Source organism: Pelophylax lessonae (assembly GCF_965119305.1).
Source record: "Pelophylax lessonae genome assembly, chromosome: 6".
NCBI lineage: Eukaryota > Metazoa > Chordata > Amphibia > Anura > Ranidae > Pelophylax > Pelophylax lessonae.
Window position 1 is genome coordinate 333321889 of NC_138773.1, and position 19347 is coordinate 333341235.

The 19347-nt window shown below is 51.2% G+C and overlaps 1 protein-coding gene across 1 annotated transcript in view; it reads right to left on the reverse strand.

The window, feature by feature from the left end:
* Positions 1–19094, reverse strand: part of DPP10 (dipeptidyl peptidase like 10) — a 318952-nt gene extending 299858 nt beyond the window's left edge. Inside the window, exon 1 of the mRNA XM_082261092.1 lies at positions 18789–19094. Coding sequence (XP_082117218.1) covers positions 18789–18845 — 57 coding nt within the window. The 5' untranslated portion in view covers positions 18846–19094. The remainder of the gene's footprint in view (positions 1–18788) is intronic.
* Positions 19095–19347: the final 253 nt, after the last annotated feature.

The following is a 19347-nucleotide window of genomic DNA, read 5'->3' on the forward strand; positions in this document are numbered from 1 at the left end:
GGAATAGGGATGACAGATCCTCTTTATGGAGGGATCCCCTGTAATAGGAATAGGGATGACAGGTCCTCTTTATGGAGGGATCCCCTGTAATAGGAATAGGGATGACAGGTCCTCTTTATGGAGGGATCCCCTGTAATAGGAATAGGGATGACAGGTCCTCTTTATGGAGGGATCCCCTGTAATAGGAATAGGGATGACAGATCCTCTTTATGGAGGGATCCCCTGTAATAGGAATAGGGATGACGGGTCCTCTTTATGGAGGGATCCCCTGTAATAGGAATAGGGATGACAGGTCCTCTTTATGGAGGGATCTCCTGTAATAGGAATAGGGATGACGGGTCCTCTTTATGGAGGGATCCCCTGTAATAGGAATAGGGATGACAGATCCTCTTTATGGAGGGATCCCCTGTAATAGGAATAGGGATGACAGGTCCTCTTTATGGAGGGATCCCCTGTAATAGGAATAGGGATGACAGGTCCTCTTTATGGAGGGATCACCTGTAATAGGAATAGGGATGACAGGTCCTCTTTATGGAGGGATCCCCTGTAATAGGAATAGGGATAACAGGTCCTCTTTATGGAGGGATCCCCTGTAATAGGAATAGGGATGACAGATCCTCTTTATGGAGGGATCCCCTGTAATAGGAATAGGGATGACAGGTCCTCTTTATGGAGGGATCCCCTGTAATAGGAATAGGGATGACAGGTCCTCTTTATGGAGGGATCCCCTGTAATAGGAATAGGGATGACAGGTCCTCTTTATGGAGGGATCCCCTGTAATAGGAATAGGGATGACAGATCCTCTTTATGGAGGGATCCCCTGTAATAGGAATAGGGATGACGGGTCCTCTTTATGGAGGGATCCCCTGTAATAGGAATAGGGATGACAGGTCCTCTTTATGGAGGGATCTCCTGTAATAGGAATAGGGATGACGGGTCCTCTTTATGGAGGGATCCCCTGTAATAGGAATAGGGATGACAGGTCCTCTTTATGGAGGGATCTCCTGTAATAGGAATAGGGATGACAGGTCCTCTTTATGGAGAGATCTGCTGTAATAGGCAGTTCCCCCTTACCTCAGAGCTCCCCTTTACATCAGTGTCCACAGAGTTCCCCCTTACCTCAGAGCTCCCCTTTACATCAGTGTCCACAGAGTTGCCCCTTACATCAGAGCTCCCCTTTACATCGGTGTCCACAGAGTTCCCCTTTACATCAGTGTCCACAGAGTTGCCCCTTACATCAGAGCTCCCCTTTTTTTACTGCTGCAGGGCAGAATTCCAACATAACGACCCCAAACACCTCCAAGATGACCACTGCCTTGCTAAAGAAGCTGAGGGTAAAGGTGATGGACTGGCCAAGCGTCTCCAGACCTAAACCCTATTGAGCATCTGTGGGGATCCTCAAACAGAAGGTGGAGGAGGGGAAGGTCTCTAACATCCACCAGCTCTGTGATGTCATCATGGAGGAGGGGAAGAGGACTCCAGTGACAACCTGTGAAGCTCTGGTGAACTCCATGCCCAAGAGGGTTAAGGCAATGCTGGAAAATAATGGCGGCCACACAAAATATTGACACTTTGGGCCCAATTTGGAGATTGTCACTTAGGGGTGTACTGACTTTTGTCAGATCCTGTATATAGTACCTATAAGAAAGTCCTGTCATAGGGTCATCTATAGGTAGAAGGAACAGAGGAAGCTGGATAAGCTACAGGAGTGTGGGAGGAACGTCGCGCATGCACAGGGAGAACAAGCAAACTCCATGCAGGTGTTGCGGGGGTTGGGATACCCACAAATTGTCCCTAATGCTGCCCACTGTACTATGTTATATACAGTGCCTTGCGAAAGTATTCAGCCCCCTTGAACTTTGCGACCTTTTGCCACATTTCAGGCTTCAAACATAAAGATATAAAACTGTAATTTTTTGTGAAGAATCAACAACAAGTGGGACACAATCATGAAGTGGAAAGAAATTTATTGGATATTTCAAACTTTTTTAACAAATAGAAAACTGAAAAATCGGGCGTGCAAAATTATTCAGCCCCCTTTACTTTCAGTGTAGCAAACTCTCTCCAGAAGTTCAGTGAGGATCTCTGAATGATCCAATGTTGACCTAAATGACTAATGATGATAAATAGAATCCACCTGTGTGTAATCAAGTCTCCGTATAAATGCACCTGCACTGTGATAGTCTCAGAGGTCCGTTTAAAGCGCAGAGAGCATCATGAAGAACAAGGAACACACCAGGCAGGTCCGAGATACTGTTGTGGAGAAGTTTAAAGCCGGATTTGGATACAAAAAGATTTCCCAAGCTTTAAACATCCCAAGGAGCACTGTGCAAGCGATAATATTGAAATGGAAGGAGTATCAGACCACTGCAAATCTACGAAGACCTGGCCGTCCCTCTAAACTTTCAGCTCATACAAGGAGAAGACTGATCAGAGATGCAGCCAAGAGGCCCATGATCACTCTGGATGAACTGCAGAGATCTACAGCTGAGGTGGGAGACTCTGTCCATAGGACAACAATCAGTCATATACTGCACAAATCTGCCCTTTATGGAAGAGTGGCAAGAAGAAAGCCATTTCTTAAAGATATCCATAAAAAGTGTCGTTTAAAGTTTGCCACAAGCCACCTGGGAGACACCAAACATGTGGAAGAAGGAGCTCTGCTCAGATGAAACCAAAATCAAACTTTTGGCAACAATGTAAAACGTTATGTTTGGTGTAAAAGCAACACAGCTCATCACCCTGAACACACCATCCCCCACTGTGAAACATGGTGGTGGCAGCATCATGGTTTGGGCTGCTTTTCTTCAGCAGGGACAGGGAAGATGGTTAAATTGATGGGAAGATGGATGGAGCCAAATACAGGACCATTCTGGAAGAAAACCTGATGGAGTCTGCAAAAGACCTGAGACTGGGACGGAGATTTGTCTTCCAACAAGACAATGATCCAAAACATAAAGCAAAATCTACAATGGAATGGTTCACAAATAAACATATCCAGGCGTTAGAATGGCCAAGTCAAAGTCCAGACCTGAATCCAATCGAGAATCTGTGGAAAGAACTGAAAACTGCTGTTCACAAACGCTCTCCATCCAACCTCACTGAGCTCCAGCTGTTTTGCAAGGAGGAATGGGCAAAAATTTCAGTCTCTTGATGTGCAAAACTGATAGAGACATACCCCAAGCGACTTACAGCTGTAATCGCAGCAAAAGGTGGCGCTACAAAGTATTAACTTAAGGGGGCTGAATAATTTTGCAAGCCAAATTTTTCAGTTTTTTATTTGTTAAAGTTTGAAATATCCAATAAATTTCGTTCCACTTCATGATTGTGTCCCACTTGTTGTTGATTCTTCACAAAAAATTACAGTTTTATATCTTTCAATATGTGGTAGAAAAGGACTACCAAAAGAAGTGGATGGGGGCTCGAGGTGTTCGAGCCTTCATCCAGAAAATACATGGAGAGCCATGGATGAGCATAGAAAGGAAAGAAATGTAGGGAGGGGGAAAAGCAAAGGCTGGGTAAAAAAGGGGGGGAACAAGAGACAGAGAATGAAGAAGAAAAGAGGGGGAGGGGAAGAGAAGGGGAACAGGAAGAAGGGAGAAGAGAAAAAAATATATATATAGAAAAAGAGGAAAGAGGAGAAAAAAGAAGAACAAAGAGACAAAAAATAGAAAAATGAGAAAAAGAAAAAAGAAAAAGAAGAAAAAAAGGAAAAAAAGAAGAACAGAACAAAGTTCCAAGAAAGAATATAAATGAGGGCTGGTGGGATTTTAATGGTACCGTAGAAAAAATCATAAAAAAGGTGATAAAATCAAGTATTTTATTTATACATCATTAAAAACCAGGTAGGGGAAAACATTTATATATGTATAAAAACATATCAGCGGATACAAACAGTACAGTAACAAAGGTATGGACAATAAGTGATGATAGATTTATAGCTCATCCGGTGTGCAAGACCTCGGAGAATTAACCCAACATGTTTCGCAGCCTGTGTAGGGCTGCTTCTTCAGGTGTCTGTAACATGCTATATAAGAGGAGAGTTTTAATAAACCTTTAATGGTACTGAATTATATATGACTCGATAATGAGACCGAGTGATTTGGAACCCTAAAGCTCCTATCTCTCACAGGGAATATTGATAAGATATGGAGAGGCCGATTGAGGAAGAAGCAAACAAGCGTCTATAGCTGCAGTGGGTGGTGTCTAATTGTCATGCTCGTTCTGAGGTACGCCAGAGGGAACCACCTATAGGTATCCAGATAGAGTTGACCAAGTAGCACAGAGCACCCACATGTGTTCAGATGGAAAGCATGGCCTTCTCACTTTTATATCTTTATGTTTGAAGCCTGAAATGTGGCAAAAGGTCGCAAAGTTCAAGGGGGCCGAATACTTTCGCAAGGCACTGTACACTCCTATATTATTATACAGGATTTATACAGTGCCAGCAGTATGCGCAGCACTGTACACCATGAGGGCAGACAGTTCCATGCAGGAGGAATTGGAGGGTCCCGGGGGGCCAGCAATGTACACAGCACTATACATGCATCTTATACAGTCCCTGTTCTCAGGAGCTTACAATCTAAGATCCCAAACTCCCATTCATACATACTAGGGGCAGGTTAGACCGGAGCCGGGCTGGATATGGGAAGGTGGCTGGGGGAGCCCATTGTACCTTCATGTGTGTTGCTGTATACTGAGAGTTGTGGTAAGGGTGACACCCCCCCCAAATAACTACCCCTCTAATAACCACCTCCCCAAAAAAAAACACCCCAATAACCACCTCCCCAACAGCCACCCCTCTAATAACCCCCCCCCATAACCACCTCCCCAATAGCCACCCCTCTAATAGCCACCCCTCTAATAACCACACCCCCAATGACCACCCCTGTAATAACCACCCCCAATAACCACCCCCCCAACAACCACCCCTCTATAACCACCCCTCTATAACCACCCCTCTATAACCACCCCCCAAATAACCACACCCCCAATAGCCACCCCTCTAATAGCCACCCCCCCAACAGCCACTCCTCTAATAACCACCCTCCCCAATAGCCACCCCCCCCCAATAACCACCCCCTCCAAAAACCACCCCTCTAATAACCACCCTCCCCAATAGCCACACCCCCAATAACCACCTCTCTAATAACCACCACCCCCCCAATAATCACCCCTCTAATAACCACCCTCCCCAATAGCCACACCCCCAATAACCACCTCTCTAATAACCACCACCCCCCCAATAATCACCCCTCTAATAACCACACCCCCAATAACCACACCCCCATAACCACTCCCCCAATAACCACACATTTCTATGCTTCAGTTATGAATGAACACAGTGGGGGATTGGTACGGATCATAGGAAAGGGGAGGGGCTGGTAAATGTGACAGTTACTGGACCATTCCCCCAGCCCGCAGCACTCCATCACCTTCATCTGCTTCTTCCTGAGCCACTCCTTTGTTGCCATGGTGATATGTTTTGGATGATTGTCATGCTGGACCTGGAGACCGACTCTGCAGCCTGGGATTGGACGGGTTGTGTGCTGATTGGTGGAGTGATAGTCACACCCCGGTGTCTTCATTTCCCTCTATATACCTGTAGCCCCTCCTAGGTAGGTGATAGGAAAAGGTATATATTGGCCCTGTCTGCCTATCAGAGGGGCCGGATCTGTTAGCTGTGTTGTCACATGCCTCCAGGTGTGGCCTGTTGAGTCTGGGGAGTCTCCCCACTGTATCCAATGAGGGATCTTGTTGGACAGTGGAGGAAACCTAGACAATAGCACAACAGGGTTTATGACTGTCCCAGTGGGCGGGGTTTGCTGCAGTGCACGCTGGGATTGGAAATAAATCTGTGGGGAGCAGGTGACAGAGCGTCTTTTGGCGGTCCCAGGAGGAGGTGACGGCTGTCTCTCCTCCTGTAAATGTGAGAAGGTGGTCCAGGCTGTCGGCCTAAGGGGACCGGAGGTTGAGCTGGGCTGCAGAGGATCCAGAGTTGCTGACCGAGTGGAGCTGCTGGGCGGAAATCTTCAGGAAAAACAGTATTGTGAGTACCCAAGAACTGCCCAGGGGTCTCCCGAAAAGAGGGGACCCCTCCAGAGAGGTCAAAGGGGATCCAGGAGCCAGATAACCGGGGGTGTACAGTAAAGGGGTGCCAAGCAGTAAAGCCCTGAAGTTTAGGGAGTAAAAGGGGGCGCCGGGTAATATAGGATGATGATTGTCTTGGGACGATCGATATACTATGTATAGGCCTTATATATCTGGCACCTCTGGCTGGGACTGCTCCCTTCTCCCCTCAGGACCGGCGACTGACTAGAAGTTTCATATATAGGATATAGACTGTATGCTGCCTCTACAGCATCCGACTTGTAGGACCCTCTAGTTAACCTGCTACAGCTACCCCCCTCCTCTTTTGGGGTGTCTATATCTTATCCACTTTAATACATTGAGTAGCTAACAAAGAGATGGACACCTATCCACATAAAGCCTTGAGCCCCAGGCGCCAAGTCTGGTTATTAATTCCACTATTCTTCTTATCTGATCTGCTGCGTCCTGCTATCGCCGGCTACCCCCGAGTCACATAGGAAATATCGGTCTGTTATGGTCTCTCTGGTCCTGAGGAAGCCTTGAGCGAAACGCGTCGGATTGCTAGGGACCTTCATTGACCGTGCTCCATCTGAGACCCGCATACCATCGAGGTCAAAGGGGATCCAGGAGCCGGCTGACCAGGCGTGTACAGTAAAGGGGGTGCCAAGCAGTAAAGCCCTGAAGTTTAGGGAGTAAAAGGGGGCGCCAGGAAGGGCCCTGAAGTGTTCAGCAATTCAGTCTGCATTAAAGTCAGCGACCTCAGGAAAGAGAACCTTAGGGAGCTTAAAGGGACTTTTCCTACGGTCAGAGGTGAAGTTCTAAAAACTGGCCTTGCCGAGGCCAGCATCAGTCAGTGCTAACCAGTGTCAGAGGAGCACTAACCAGCGTCAGAGGAGCGCTAACCAGTGTCAGAGGAGCGCTAACCAGCGTCAGAGGAGCGCTAACCAGCGTCAGAGGAGCACTAACCAGCGTCAGAGGAGCACTAACCAGCGTCAGAGGAGCACTAACCAGCGTCAGAGGAGCACTAACCAGCGTCAGAGGAGCACTAACCAGCGTCAGAGGAGCGCTAACCAGCGTCAGAGGAGCGCTAACCAGCGTCAGAGGAGCACTAACCAGCATCAGAGGAGCGCTAACCAGTGTCAGAGGAGCGCTAACCAGTGTCAGAGGAGCGCTAACCAGCGTCAGAGGAGCACTAACCAGCGTCAGAGGAGCACTAACCAGCGTCAGAGGAGCGCTAACCAGTGTCAGAGGAGCGCTAACCAGTGTCAGAGGAGCACTAACCAGCGTCAGAGGAGCGCTAACCAGCGTCAGAGGAGCGCTAACCAGTGTCAGAGGAGCGCTAACCAGCGTCAGAGGAGCGCTAACCAGCGTCAGAGGAGCGCTAACCAGTGTCAGAGGAGCGCTAACCAGCGTCAGAGGAGCACTAACCAGTGTCAGAGGAGCGCTAACCAGTGTCAGAGGAGCGCTAACCAGTGTCAGAGGAGCGCTAACCAGCGTCAGAGGAGCGCTAACCAGCGTCAGAGGAGCACTAACCAGCGTCAGAGGAGCACTAACCAGCGTCAGAGGAGCACTAACCAGCGTCAGAGGAGCACTAACCAGCGTCAGAGGAGCACTAACCAGCGTCAGAGGAGCGCTAACCAGTGTCAGAGGAGCGCTAACCAGCGTCAGAGGAGCACTAACCAGCGTCAGAGGAGCGCTAACCAGTGTCAGAGGAGCGCTAACCAGTGTCAGAGGAGCGCTAACCAGCGTCAGAGGAGCACTAACCAGCGTCAGAGGAGCACTAACCAGCGTCAGAGGAGCGCTAACCAGTGTCAGAGGAGCGCTAACCAGTGTCAGAGGAGCACTAACCAGTGTCAGAGGAGCGCTAACCAGTGTCAGAGGAGCGCTAACCAGCGTCAGAGGAGCACTAACCAGCGTCAGAGGAGCACTAACCAGTGTCAGAGGAGCGCTAACCAGTGTCAGAGGAGCGCTAACCAGCGTCAGAGGAGCGCTAACCAGTGTCAGAGGAGCGCTAACCAGCGTCAGAGGAGCGCTAACCAGCGTCAGAGGAGCGCTAACCAGTGTCAGAGGAGCGCTAACCAGCGTCAGAGGAGCACTAACCAGTGTCAGAGGAGCATTTTCAGTGTCCTTCCCTGCCTATTGTGCAGAGTTCAGTTGTTGGAGGATCCCACTTCTCCCTTCCCCCCATCCAAGTTCTCAAATAAACCCTAAAAACCAAAGAAACCGCCCGGTCCTCGTCTGAGGAGCTCACATGAAAACATGTCTGAAAGTACGGTTGTTGCTAGCGGTAACCCAGGGGGACCCACACTCAGCCGCTCCCATGGGAGTAGTGCTACATACTCCAAATCCATTAACCACTGGGGGGCGCCAAATCTCTGCATTGACCCTCCATCCAACCACCGACCCTAAATCCAATCACCGACCCTAAATCCAATCGCCGACCCCTCCATCCAACCGCCGACCCGCCATCCAACCATCGACCCTCCATCAAACCATCGACCCACCATCCAATCACTGACCCTCCAATCTATTCTATACAATATGGACCATCAGATTGGAAGGGGTGTGAACAGCCTTTTGTCTCCTCCCCCATTGTACTGAGCTTCTATGATTGGAGGAAGATGGAGGGAAGACCGGATGGAATCTCAGCAAGAGCCTCCCGTCCACATTTCTTCAATCAGAATTTCCCCTCCAAATCCTTCCTGTGGCCATGCAAAGTCCGGAGTTCTGCCTAAAGCCAATCTCATCTAACCAGTCCCATGTGTGGGTGACATGTGACCAATCTTATAAGACACGAGCCTGCGCACAGCGAGGGACCCCCGACAGCTCCTAAGCCACTCCCCACCTGCGTCCAACTTCCTCATAGACACGTGAGATTCCTTTATTCAGAAAATACAGATTTATCCGACTTTCCCAATCGTAACAAATCCAAAATACATTACAACCAATCAAAAGATCTGAAACAAATCCCATAAATATGTGGAATCAGACAAAGATTCCTCCATCCCACTCTATACTATTCCATACTATACTATTCTATTCTATACTATTCTATTCTATACTATAATATAAGCGGTACGCAGAATCTCCTTCTGATTCCACATTTATATCTCATCGGATCGGTTTCTGTTTCTAAATAATAAATAACAAATTCCAACAACGAATCTGCCGGAACGCAAATGTCTCCGCTCTGCGAATCTCAACTTCCTATAGGAGGATTCCAGCAACATTCACACAGCGAACCTTCCATCCTGCGCTACTGATCCCCCCACCACCGCACCACCCATTCCGCACCACCCATTCCGCACCACCCATCCCACGCCACCGATCCCACGCCACCGATCCCACGCCACAGTTCCGTGCCACCCATTCCGCACCACCTATCCCACGCCACCGATCCACGCCACCCATCCCACGCCACCGATCCACGCCACCGATCCACGCCACCGATCCCACGCCACCGATCCACGCCACCGATCCCACGCCACCCATCCCACGCCACCCATCCCACGCCACCCATCCCACGCCACCAATTCTGCCCTACCAATTCTGCGCCATCCATCCCACACCACCAATCCAGCGCCACCCATCCCGCGCCACAGATCCCGCACTACGGGTCCCACGCCACCATTCCTGGATCCAAAACAACCCCAACCACAAAAACAACGATTAATTACTCACACTAGAGAGAAATTAAACTCCTCCCACCCACCATCTGTGATAGAAGAGTTACCCGCCCACATCCTTCACCACCCCCCCCCCCCAGAGACAGCGCATCCTGACCCCCCCACCCCCCACTACAGAATCTCCATTCTCCCTCTGTGATCTGCAGACTTCAATATTCACTCCCAAATTCTCCGGATTACCTGACTTCTGTCTGACCACACCCCTGCACACTGCTGAGCACACCCCCGGCACTGCTGACCACACCCCCTGCACACTGCTGACCTGTCTGACCACACCCCGCACAATGCTGACCTTTCTGACCACACCCCCCACACACACTGCTGACCTGTGACCACACCCCCACACTGCTGAACTTTCTGACCACACCCCCCCCACACACTGCTGACCTGTCTGACTACACCCCCGCACACTGCTGAACTTTCTGACCACACCCCCCCCACACACTGCTGACCTGTCTGACTACACCCCCGCACACTGCTGAACTTTCTGACCACACCCCCCCCCATACACACTGCTGACCTGTCTGACCACACCCCCGCACACTGCTGAACTTTCTGACAACACCCCCCCCCCCATACACACTGCTGACCTGTCTGATATTTTGGGAGACGTCTTCCTGAGTTCGGGATAATAGATCTCTATAAGGAAAAACTCCACAATCCACCGAGCTGAACAATCGCCACCCATAAATCTATTCCTCCATATCCACACAGGATAGAATGCCTCTGCAAACCCAGATATTACCCTCCTGGGCAGAAAGCAGAGCTGTGGGAGGGGCCCAGCAGACTCCACCTACTACAGGAGGGGGCGGAGACAAGGCCAATTCCACCTGCACAAGGAGAGAGAACAGCAGTGGGCAGTCCTTAATACAGGAAGTCTCACATTGGATGCACAGATCTGGAAGAAGGTTCCGGAAGTCACATGACCGATGGATTTATTACAGGAGAGAATCTATCATCTGACCCTCATTACACTGATAGGAATGCTGTGACAGGAAGGAATCCTTCCATGGGGGGATGGAGGACTTCTCACAGCTCTCTGCTCCATGATATGGATGATCCAAATATACAATTCCAGTATAGAGATCCGCTCTGTGTATTCTTCACTACAAGACTCCTCCCACCCCAGGGACTGAATCTCTCCCTCCCAGGGACTGAATCTCTCCCTCCCAAGGGACTAAAATTCTCACTCCAGGAACTGAATCTCTCATCAGAGGGGCTCAATCTCCCTCCACAGGGACTGAATCTCTCCCTCCCAGGGACTGAATCTCTCCCTCCCAGGGACTGAATCTCTCCCTCCCAGGGACTGAATCTCTCCCACCCCAGGGACTGAATCTCTCCCACCCAAGGGACTGAATCTCTCCCTCCCAGGGACTAAAATTCTCATCAGAGGGACTGAATCTCTCACCCCCAGGGACTGATTTTGTCATCACAAACACGAAATCTCCATCCCCAAGGACTGCATCTCCCACTCCAGAAACTGGATATCCCTCCCTAGCAGCTGAATCTCCCACCAGAGGGACTGAATCTCCTTCTCCACCAGCTGAATCTTGTGTACACAGCAAGAAGACACGTCACCAAGTCGGTCCACACATCTGACTATAACAAACAATGCAGGATGACAGACAACAGAATTACTCTGTAGGGGTGGAGCTTAGATTTCTAAAGAAGAAATCCTCAGAGGTGGAGCCAAATTTACTCCTGATTGAATTATTTATGTAAATAAGTGATAATGGTGGGTGTGGCTACTGTCTTCATGAAGAGTTGCTGTTCCATCTTCCCAGGTTATGTAAATAAACTGGACAGTGAGGAGCCATTCCTGAAAGGAGCCGGGCCCCATGCACAACAGTAATACAGCAAAAGTAGAGGAGCCGGGCCCCAGGTACAACAGTAATACAGCAAAAGTAGAGGAGCCGGGCCCCAGGCACAACAGTAATAAAACAAAAGTAGAGGAGCCGGGCCCCTGGTACAACAGTAATACAGCAAAAGTAGAGGAGCCGGGCCCCTGGTACAACAGTAATACAGCAAAAGTAGAGTAGCCGGGCCCCTGGTACAACAGTAATACAGCAAAAGTAGAGGAGCCGGGCCCCTGGTACAACAGTAATACAGCAAAAGTAGAGTAGCCGGGCCCCTGGTACTACAGTAATACAGCAAAAGCAGAGGAGCCGGGCCCCTGGTACAACAGTAATACAGCAAAAGTAGAGGAGCCGGGCCCCTGGTACAACAGTAATACAGCAAAAGTAGAGGAGCCGGGCCCCTGGTACAACAGTAATACAGCAAAAGTAGAGGAGCCGGGCCCCTGGTATAACAGTAATACAGCAAAAGTAGAGGAGCCGGGCCCCAGGTACAACAGTAATACAGCAAAAGTAGAGGAGCCGGGCCCCTGGTACAACAGTAATACAGCAAAAGTAGAGTAGCCGGGCCCCTGGTACAACAGTAATACAGCAAAAGTAGAGTAGCCGGGCCCCAGGTACAACAGTAATGCAGCAAAAGTAGAGGATCCGGGCCCCAGGTACAACAGTAATACAGCAAAGGTAGAGGAGCCGGGCCCCAGGTACAACAGTAATACAGCAAAGGTAGAGGAGCCGGGCCCCAGGTACAACAGTAATACAGCAAAAGTAGAGGAGCCGGGCCCCAGGTACAACAGTAATACAGCAAAAGTAGAGGAGCCGGGCCCCTGGTACAACAGTAATACAGCAAAAGTAGAGGAGCCGGGCCCCTGGTACAACAGTAATACAGCAAAAGTAGAGGAGCCGGGCCCCAGGTACAACAGTAATACAGCAAAAGTAGAGGAGCCGGGCCCCAGGTACAACAGTAATACAGCCTCATCAATAGTCACAGATATAGAACCTCCATATTAGAGAACTTATTGACACCAACAGTGGAATAAACAGATTCCTATAAACAGGGTGCCAAGGGGCGGTGCCCAGGGGTGTTGCTCAGGGGCAGTGCTCAGGGGCGGAGCTATAGGAAAACATTGTTTCATCCACAAACACAATAAATCACTAAGATATTTCTCTGGGGGGGGCGGGATTATAAATATAATAAGGAATGTATAGAGGAGCGGAACATGCAGTCATTCAGTACATGTATATACAGGACATTACTACATCATTGAGGAAGGGGGGGGGGTGTTGGAGGGGTATCAGCAGTGGGAGGGGTATTATCAGAAGGGTTTCAGGTGTATTACTGATGGGAGCATTACCTGCTCTGCAGGATGTGGGGATGGGGGAGGGTATTGGTGGAGTATCAGGGATAAGGGACATTAGCTGCTGTGTGTGCAGAATGGGGGGGGGGGCTAGGGGCTTATAGGGGCATTACCCATTCTCTGAGAAGGGGTGCTGGAGTTGTATCATCAATAATAATGGGAGCATACTTTGTGGGGGGGAGGGGGCACAATTTGAGTGATATTTAGTGATAGGGGCATTGCAGGTTTGGTTGGAGGGGAATCAGTGATGGGGGGGGGGCAGTACTTGCTCTGTGAGGGGATGAGTTGCAATGATATCAGCAATGGTGGTCCTTGGCGGGTGAGTTTAAAGGGTAACAGCAAAGGGAGGAATAGGTAGATGGAATGGAGGGGTATCAGAAATAGAAGGCATTAGTGGATGGCTAGAGAGGTATCAGCATTGGGGGCATTAGTAGAAGGCTGGAGAGGTATCAGCCTTGGGGGGCAATAGTGGAAGGCTAGAGAGGTGTCAGCATTGGGGGCATTAGTGGAAGGCTAGAGAGGTGTCAGCATTGGGGGCATTAGTGGAAGGCTGGAGAGGTATCAGCATTGGGGCATTAGTGGAAGGCTGGAGAAGTATCAACCTTGGGGGCATTAGTGGAAGGCTGGAGAGGTGTCAGCATTTGGGGCATTAGTAGAAGGCTGGAGAGGTATCAGCATTGGGGGCATTAGTGGAAGGCTAGAGAGGTGTCAGCATTGGGGGCATTAGTGGAAGGCTGGAGAGGTGTCAGCCTTGGGGGCAATAGTGGAAGGCTGGAGAAGTATCAGCCTTGGGGGCATTAGTGGAAGGCTGGAGAGCATTTGGGGCTTTAGTAAAAGGCTGAAGAGGTATAAGCATTGGGGGCATTAGTGGAAGGCTGGAGAGGTATCAGCATAGGGGGCATTAGTGGAAGGCTAGAGAGGTGTCAGCATTGGGGGCATTAGTGTAAGGCTGGAGAGGTGTCAGCCTTGGGGGCAATAGTGGAAGGCTGGAGAAGTATCAGCCTTGGGGGCATTAGTGGAAGGCTGGAGAGCATTTGGGGCATTAGTGAAAGGCTGGAGAGGTATAGGCATTGGGGGCATTAGTGGAAGGCTGGAGAGGTATAAGCATTGGGGGCATTAGTGGAAGGCTGGAGAGGTGTCAGCATTGGGGGCATTAGTGGAAGGCTGGAGAAGTATCAACCTTGGGGGCATTAGTGGAAGGCTGGAGAGGTGTCAGCATTTGGGGCATTAGTAGAAGGCTGGAGAGGTATCAGCATTGGGGGCATTAGTGGAAGGCTAGAGAGGTGTCAGCATTGGGGGCATTAGTGGAAGGCTGGAGAGGTGTCAGCCTTGGGGGCAATAGTGGAAGGCTGGAGAAGTATCAGCCTTGGGGGCATTAGTGGAAGGCTGGAGAGCATTTGGGGCATTAGTGAAAGGCTTGAGAGGTATAGGCATTGGGGGCATTAGTGGAAGGCTGGAGAGGTATAAGCATTGAGGACATTAGTGGAAGGCTGGAGAGGTATCAGCATTGGGGGAATTAGTGGAAGGCTAGAGAGGTGTCAGCATTGGGGGCATTAGTGGAAGGCTGGAGAGGTGTCAGCCTTGGGGGCATTAGTGGAAGGCTGGAGAAGTATCAGCCTTGGGGGCATTAGTGGAAGGCTGGAGAGCATTTGGGGCTTTAGTAAAAGGCTGAAGAGGTATAAGCATTGGGGGCATTAGTGGAAGGCTGGAGAGGTATCAGCATAGGGGGCATTAGTGGAAGGCTAGAGAGGTGTCAGCATTGGGGGCATTAGTGGAAGGCTGGAGAGGTGTCAGCCTTGGGGGCAATAGTGGAAGGCTGGAGAAGTATCAGCCTTGGGGGCATTAGTGGAAGGCTGGAGAGCATTTGGGGCATTAGTGAAAGGCTGGAGAGGTATAGGCATTGGGGGCATTAGTGGAAGGCTGGAGAGGTATAAGCATTGGGGACATTAGTGGAAGGCTGGAGAGGTATCAGCACTGGGGGAATTAGTGGAAGGCTAGAGAGGTGTCAGCCTTGGGGGCATTAGTGGAAGGCTGGAGAGGTGTCAGCCTTGGGGGCATTAGTGGAAGGCTGGAGAAGTATCAGCCTTGGGGGCATTAGTGGAAGGCTGGAGAAGTATCAACCTTGGGGGCATTAGTGGAAGGCTGGAAAGGTATCAGCTTTGGGGGAATTAGTGGAAGGCTAGAGAGGTGTCAGCATTGGGGGCATTAGTGGAAGGCTGGAGAGGTGTCAGCCTTGGGGGCATTAGTGGAAGGCTGGAGAAGTATCAACCTTGGGGGCATTAGTGGAAGGCTGGAGAGCATTTGGGGCTTTAGTAAAAGGCTGAAGAGGTATAAGCATTGGGGGCATTAGTGGAAGGCTGGAGAGGTATCAGCATTGGGGGCATTAGTGGAAGGCTGGAGAGATATCAGCATTGGGGGCATTAGTGGAAGGCTGGAAAGGTATCAGCATTGGGAGCATTGGAAAGTGGGATGGAGGGGTATCAGTAATGGGAAGAGTCATTGGATTGGTTGGAGGGATAAGAGCAATATAAGGAATTAACAGGTGTATTGAGGGGTATCAGTGATGGGGGGTATTCAGCAGGTTGGTTTGAGAGGTATCAGTGATAGGAGTCTTTGATGGGTGGGTTGGAGGAATAATTACGATGGGGGATGGGTTTTTTTTGTAGATGGATTAACAGAGTATCAGTAATGGGGGGACCTTCAGTAGGTTGATTGGGGGATTTGGGTGATGGGGGTCTATGGCAAATGGGTTGCGGGGGTATCAGTGATGGGTTCTTTGGTGGGTAGGTTGGGGGGTGTTGTGGTGGAGGGTCTTAGGTGTTGGGGGTCTTGGTGATAGGGGGGTTGTTAGTAGGTGGGTAGGGGGGTATTGGTTTTCTTTATAAAGTAGGTTGGGGTATTGGTCCTGGTGGGCCTTTTTCAGGTAGGATGGGGATCATTTGTGGTGGGGGTCTTGGGCAGGTTGGTTGGGGGGGTATCAGTGATGGGGGGGTGTCTTTGGTGGGTAGGTTGGAGGTATCGGTGATGGAGGGTCTTTGGCAGGTAGCCTGGGGGGTATTGGTTATAGGGTATTTGGTTGGGGTCGGTATTGGTGATGAGGGGCTTTAGTAAGTAGGTTGGGGGGTATTGTGATGGGGGGCTTTGGTAGGTAGGTTGGGGAGGTATCAGTGGTGGGGGTTTTTGGTGGATCGGCATTGGTTATGGTGGGTTTTGGTAGGTGGGGGGGTATAGTGATGAGGGGCTTCGATGGGTAGGTTGGGGAGGAATTGGTGGTGGGGGATTTTGGTTGGTAGGTTTGGGAGTGGGAGTGGTGATGAGGGAGTCTTTGTTGGGTAGGTTGGGGGCTTTGGTGATGGAGGGTAGGTGGGGAGGTATTGGTAATGGGGGCCTTTGTTGGGTAGGTTGGGGGACATTGGTGATGTGAGCCTTTGGCGGGTAGGTTGGGGAGGTACCAGTGATGGGGGGGGTATCGGTGATTGGGGGTCTTTGTCAGGTATGTTGGGACGTATCGGTGATGGGGGCCTTTGTCAAGAATGTTTGGGGGTATCGGGGATGGGGGTCTTTGTCGGGAATGTTGGGGGTATTGGTGATGGGGGGTCTTTGGAAGGTAGGTTGGGGGGTATTGGTGAGGGGGGTTCTTTGGTGGGTAGGTTTGGGTGTATCGGTGATAGGGGGATTTTGTTGGGTAGGTTGGGGAGGTATCGGTGATGGTGTGTAGGTTTGTGTGTATCGTGATCGTGTGTATTTGGCGGGTATGTTGGGGGAAGTATTGGTGATGGAGGTTAGAGGGGAGGTATCGGTGATGGGGGGGGGGGGGGTCTTTGGCCAGTAGGTTGGGGAGGTATTTGTGATGGGGGGGGTTTTGGTGGTTAGGTTGGGGAGGTATCGGTGATGGGGGGTGTATGTTGGGGAGGTATCGGTGATGGGGGGTGTATGTTGGGGAGGTATCGGTGATGGGGGGTGTATGTTGGGGAGGTATCGGTGATGAGGGAGTGTATGTTGGGGCGGTATCGGTGATGAGGGGTGTATGTTGGGGTGGTATCGGTGATGGGGGTGTATGTTGGGATGGTATCGGTGATGGGGGGTGTATGTTGGGATGGTATCGGTGATGGGGGGTGTATGTTGGGATGGTATCGGTGATGGGGGGTGTATGTTGGGATGGTATCGGTGATGGGGGGTGTATGTTGGGGTGGTATCGGTGATGGGGGGTGTATGTTGGGGTGGTATCGGTGATGGGGGGTGTATGTTGGGATGGTATCGGTGATGGGGGGTGTATGTTGGGGAGGTATCGGTGATGGGGGGTGTATGTTGGGATGGTATCGGTGATGGGGGGTGTATGTTGGGGTGGTATCGGTGATGGGGGGTGTATGTTGGGGTGGTATCGGTGATGGGGGGTGTATGTTGGGATGGTATCGGTGATGGGGGGTGTATGTTGGGATGGTATCGGTGATGGGGGGTGTATGTTGGGATGGTATCGGTGATGGGGGGTGTATGTTGGGATGGTATCGGTGATGGGGGGTGTATGTTGGGGAGGTATCGGTGATGGGGGGTGTATGTTGGGATGGTATCGGTGATGGGGGGTGTATGTTGGGGAGGTATCGGTGATGGGGGGTGTATGTTGGGATGGTATCGGTGATGGGGGGTGTATGTTGGGATGGTATCGGTGATGGGGGGTGTATGTTGGGGAGGTATCGGTGATGGGGGGTGTATGTTGGGGTGGTATCGGTGATGGGGGGTGTATGTTGGGGTGGTATCGGTGATGGGGGGTGTATGTTGGGATGGTATCGGTGATGGGGGGTGTATGTTGGGGTGGTATCGGTGATGGGGGGTGTATGTTGGGATGGTATCGGTGATGGGGGGTGTATGTTGGGATGGTATCGGTGATGGGGGGTGTATGTTGGGGAGGTATCGGTGATGGGGGGTGTATGTTGGGGAGGTATCGGTGATGGGGGGTGTATGTTGGGGTGGTATCGGTGATGGGGGGTGTATGTTGGGGTGGTATCGGTGATAGGGGGTGTATGTTGGGGAGGTATCGGTGATAGGGGGTGTATGTTGGGGAGGTATCGGTGATGGGGGGTGTATGTTGGGATGGTATCGGTGATGGGGGGTGTATGTTGGGATGGTATCGGTGATGGGGGGTGTATGTTGGGGTGGTATCGGTGATGGGGGGTGTATGTTGGGATGGTATCGGTGATGGGGGGTGTATGTTGGGGTGGTATCGGTGATGGGGGGTGTATGTTGGGATGGTATCGGTGATGGGGGGTGTATGTTGGGGAGGTATCGGTGATGGGGGGTGTATGTTGGGGAGGTATCGGTGATGGGGAGGTGTATGTTGGGGAGGTATCGGTGATGGGGGGGGTATGTTGGGATGGTATCGGCCATGGGGGGTGTATGTTGGGGAGGTATCGGTGATGGGGGGTGTATGTTGGGATGGTATCGGTGATGGGGGGTGTATGTTGGGGAGGTATCGGTGATGGGGGGTGTATGTTGGGGAGGTATCGGTGATGGGGGGTGTATGTTGGGATGGTATCGGTGATGGGGGGTGTATGTTGGGATGGTATCGGTGATGGGGGGTGTATGTTGGGGAGGTATCGGCCATGGGGGGTGTATGTTGGGATGGTATCGGTGATGGGGAGGTGTATGTTGGGATGGTATCGGTGATGGGGGGTGTATGTTGGGGTGGTATCGGTGATGGGGGGTAGGTTTAGGTGTATCGGTGATGGGGGGGGTATCGGTGATGGGGGGTAGGTTTAGGTGTATCGGTGATGGGGGAGGGTAGCGGGGTCCCGGTGGGGGGGTATTACCTGCTCTGCAGGGGGGGTGGCCCTGTTGATGGTCGGTTGATCCTTCATGGCTGTCATTGTGCGGAGGAGACGGTTTGCTGCGTTCTCAGGATCGGTGCGTCACATTCATCCCCCTGGAGGGGCAATCTGTCAATCCTCAGGCTTGGGGGGGGGGGAGGGGGGCAGGAGGGGGGGCAGGGTGGTGAGGCTTCGCCGGTCAGGTACCAGAATGGGGAGCTGTGCCAGTCATGTCCACCATCCTGCAGAATGTCACACACAGCAGAGCATCTCACCCACAGCCAGCAGATCTCTGAGCTCCCTCCCCCTCCTCCTATGTCTGCTCCCCCTCCCATCCCCCTCCACCGCCTGACGTATACTGAGCCCTCCCCCATCGCCAATACTCCTCTATTACCCCCCCATTCATTAACCCCTGTGTGTCTGACACTGTGTACCCCAATATTACCCCCCAGCCAATACTCCTCTATACCACCCCCCATCCCTATACATTAACCCCTGTGTGTCTGACACCCTGCGTACCCCAATATTACCCCGCAGACCAATACTTCGATATCTGATACAT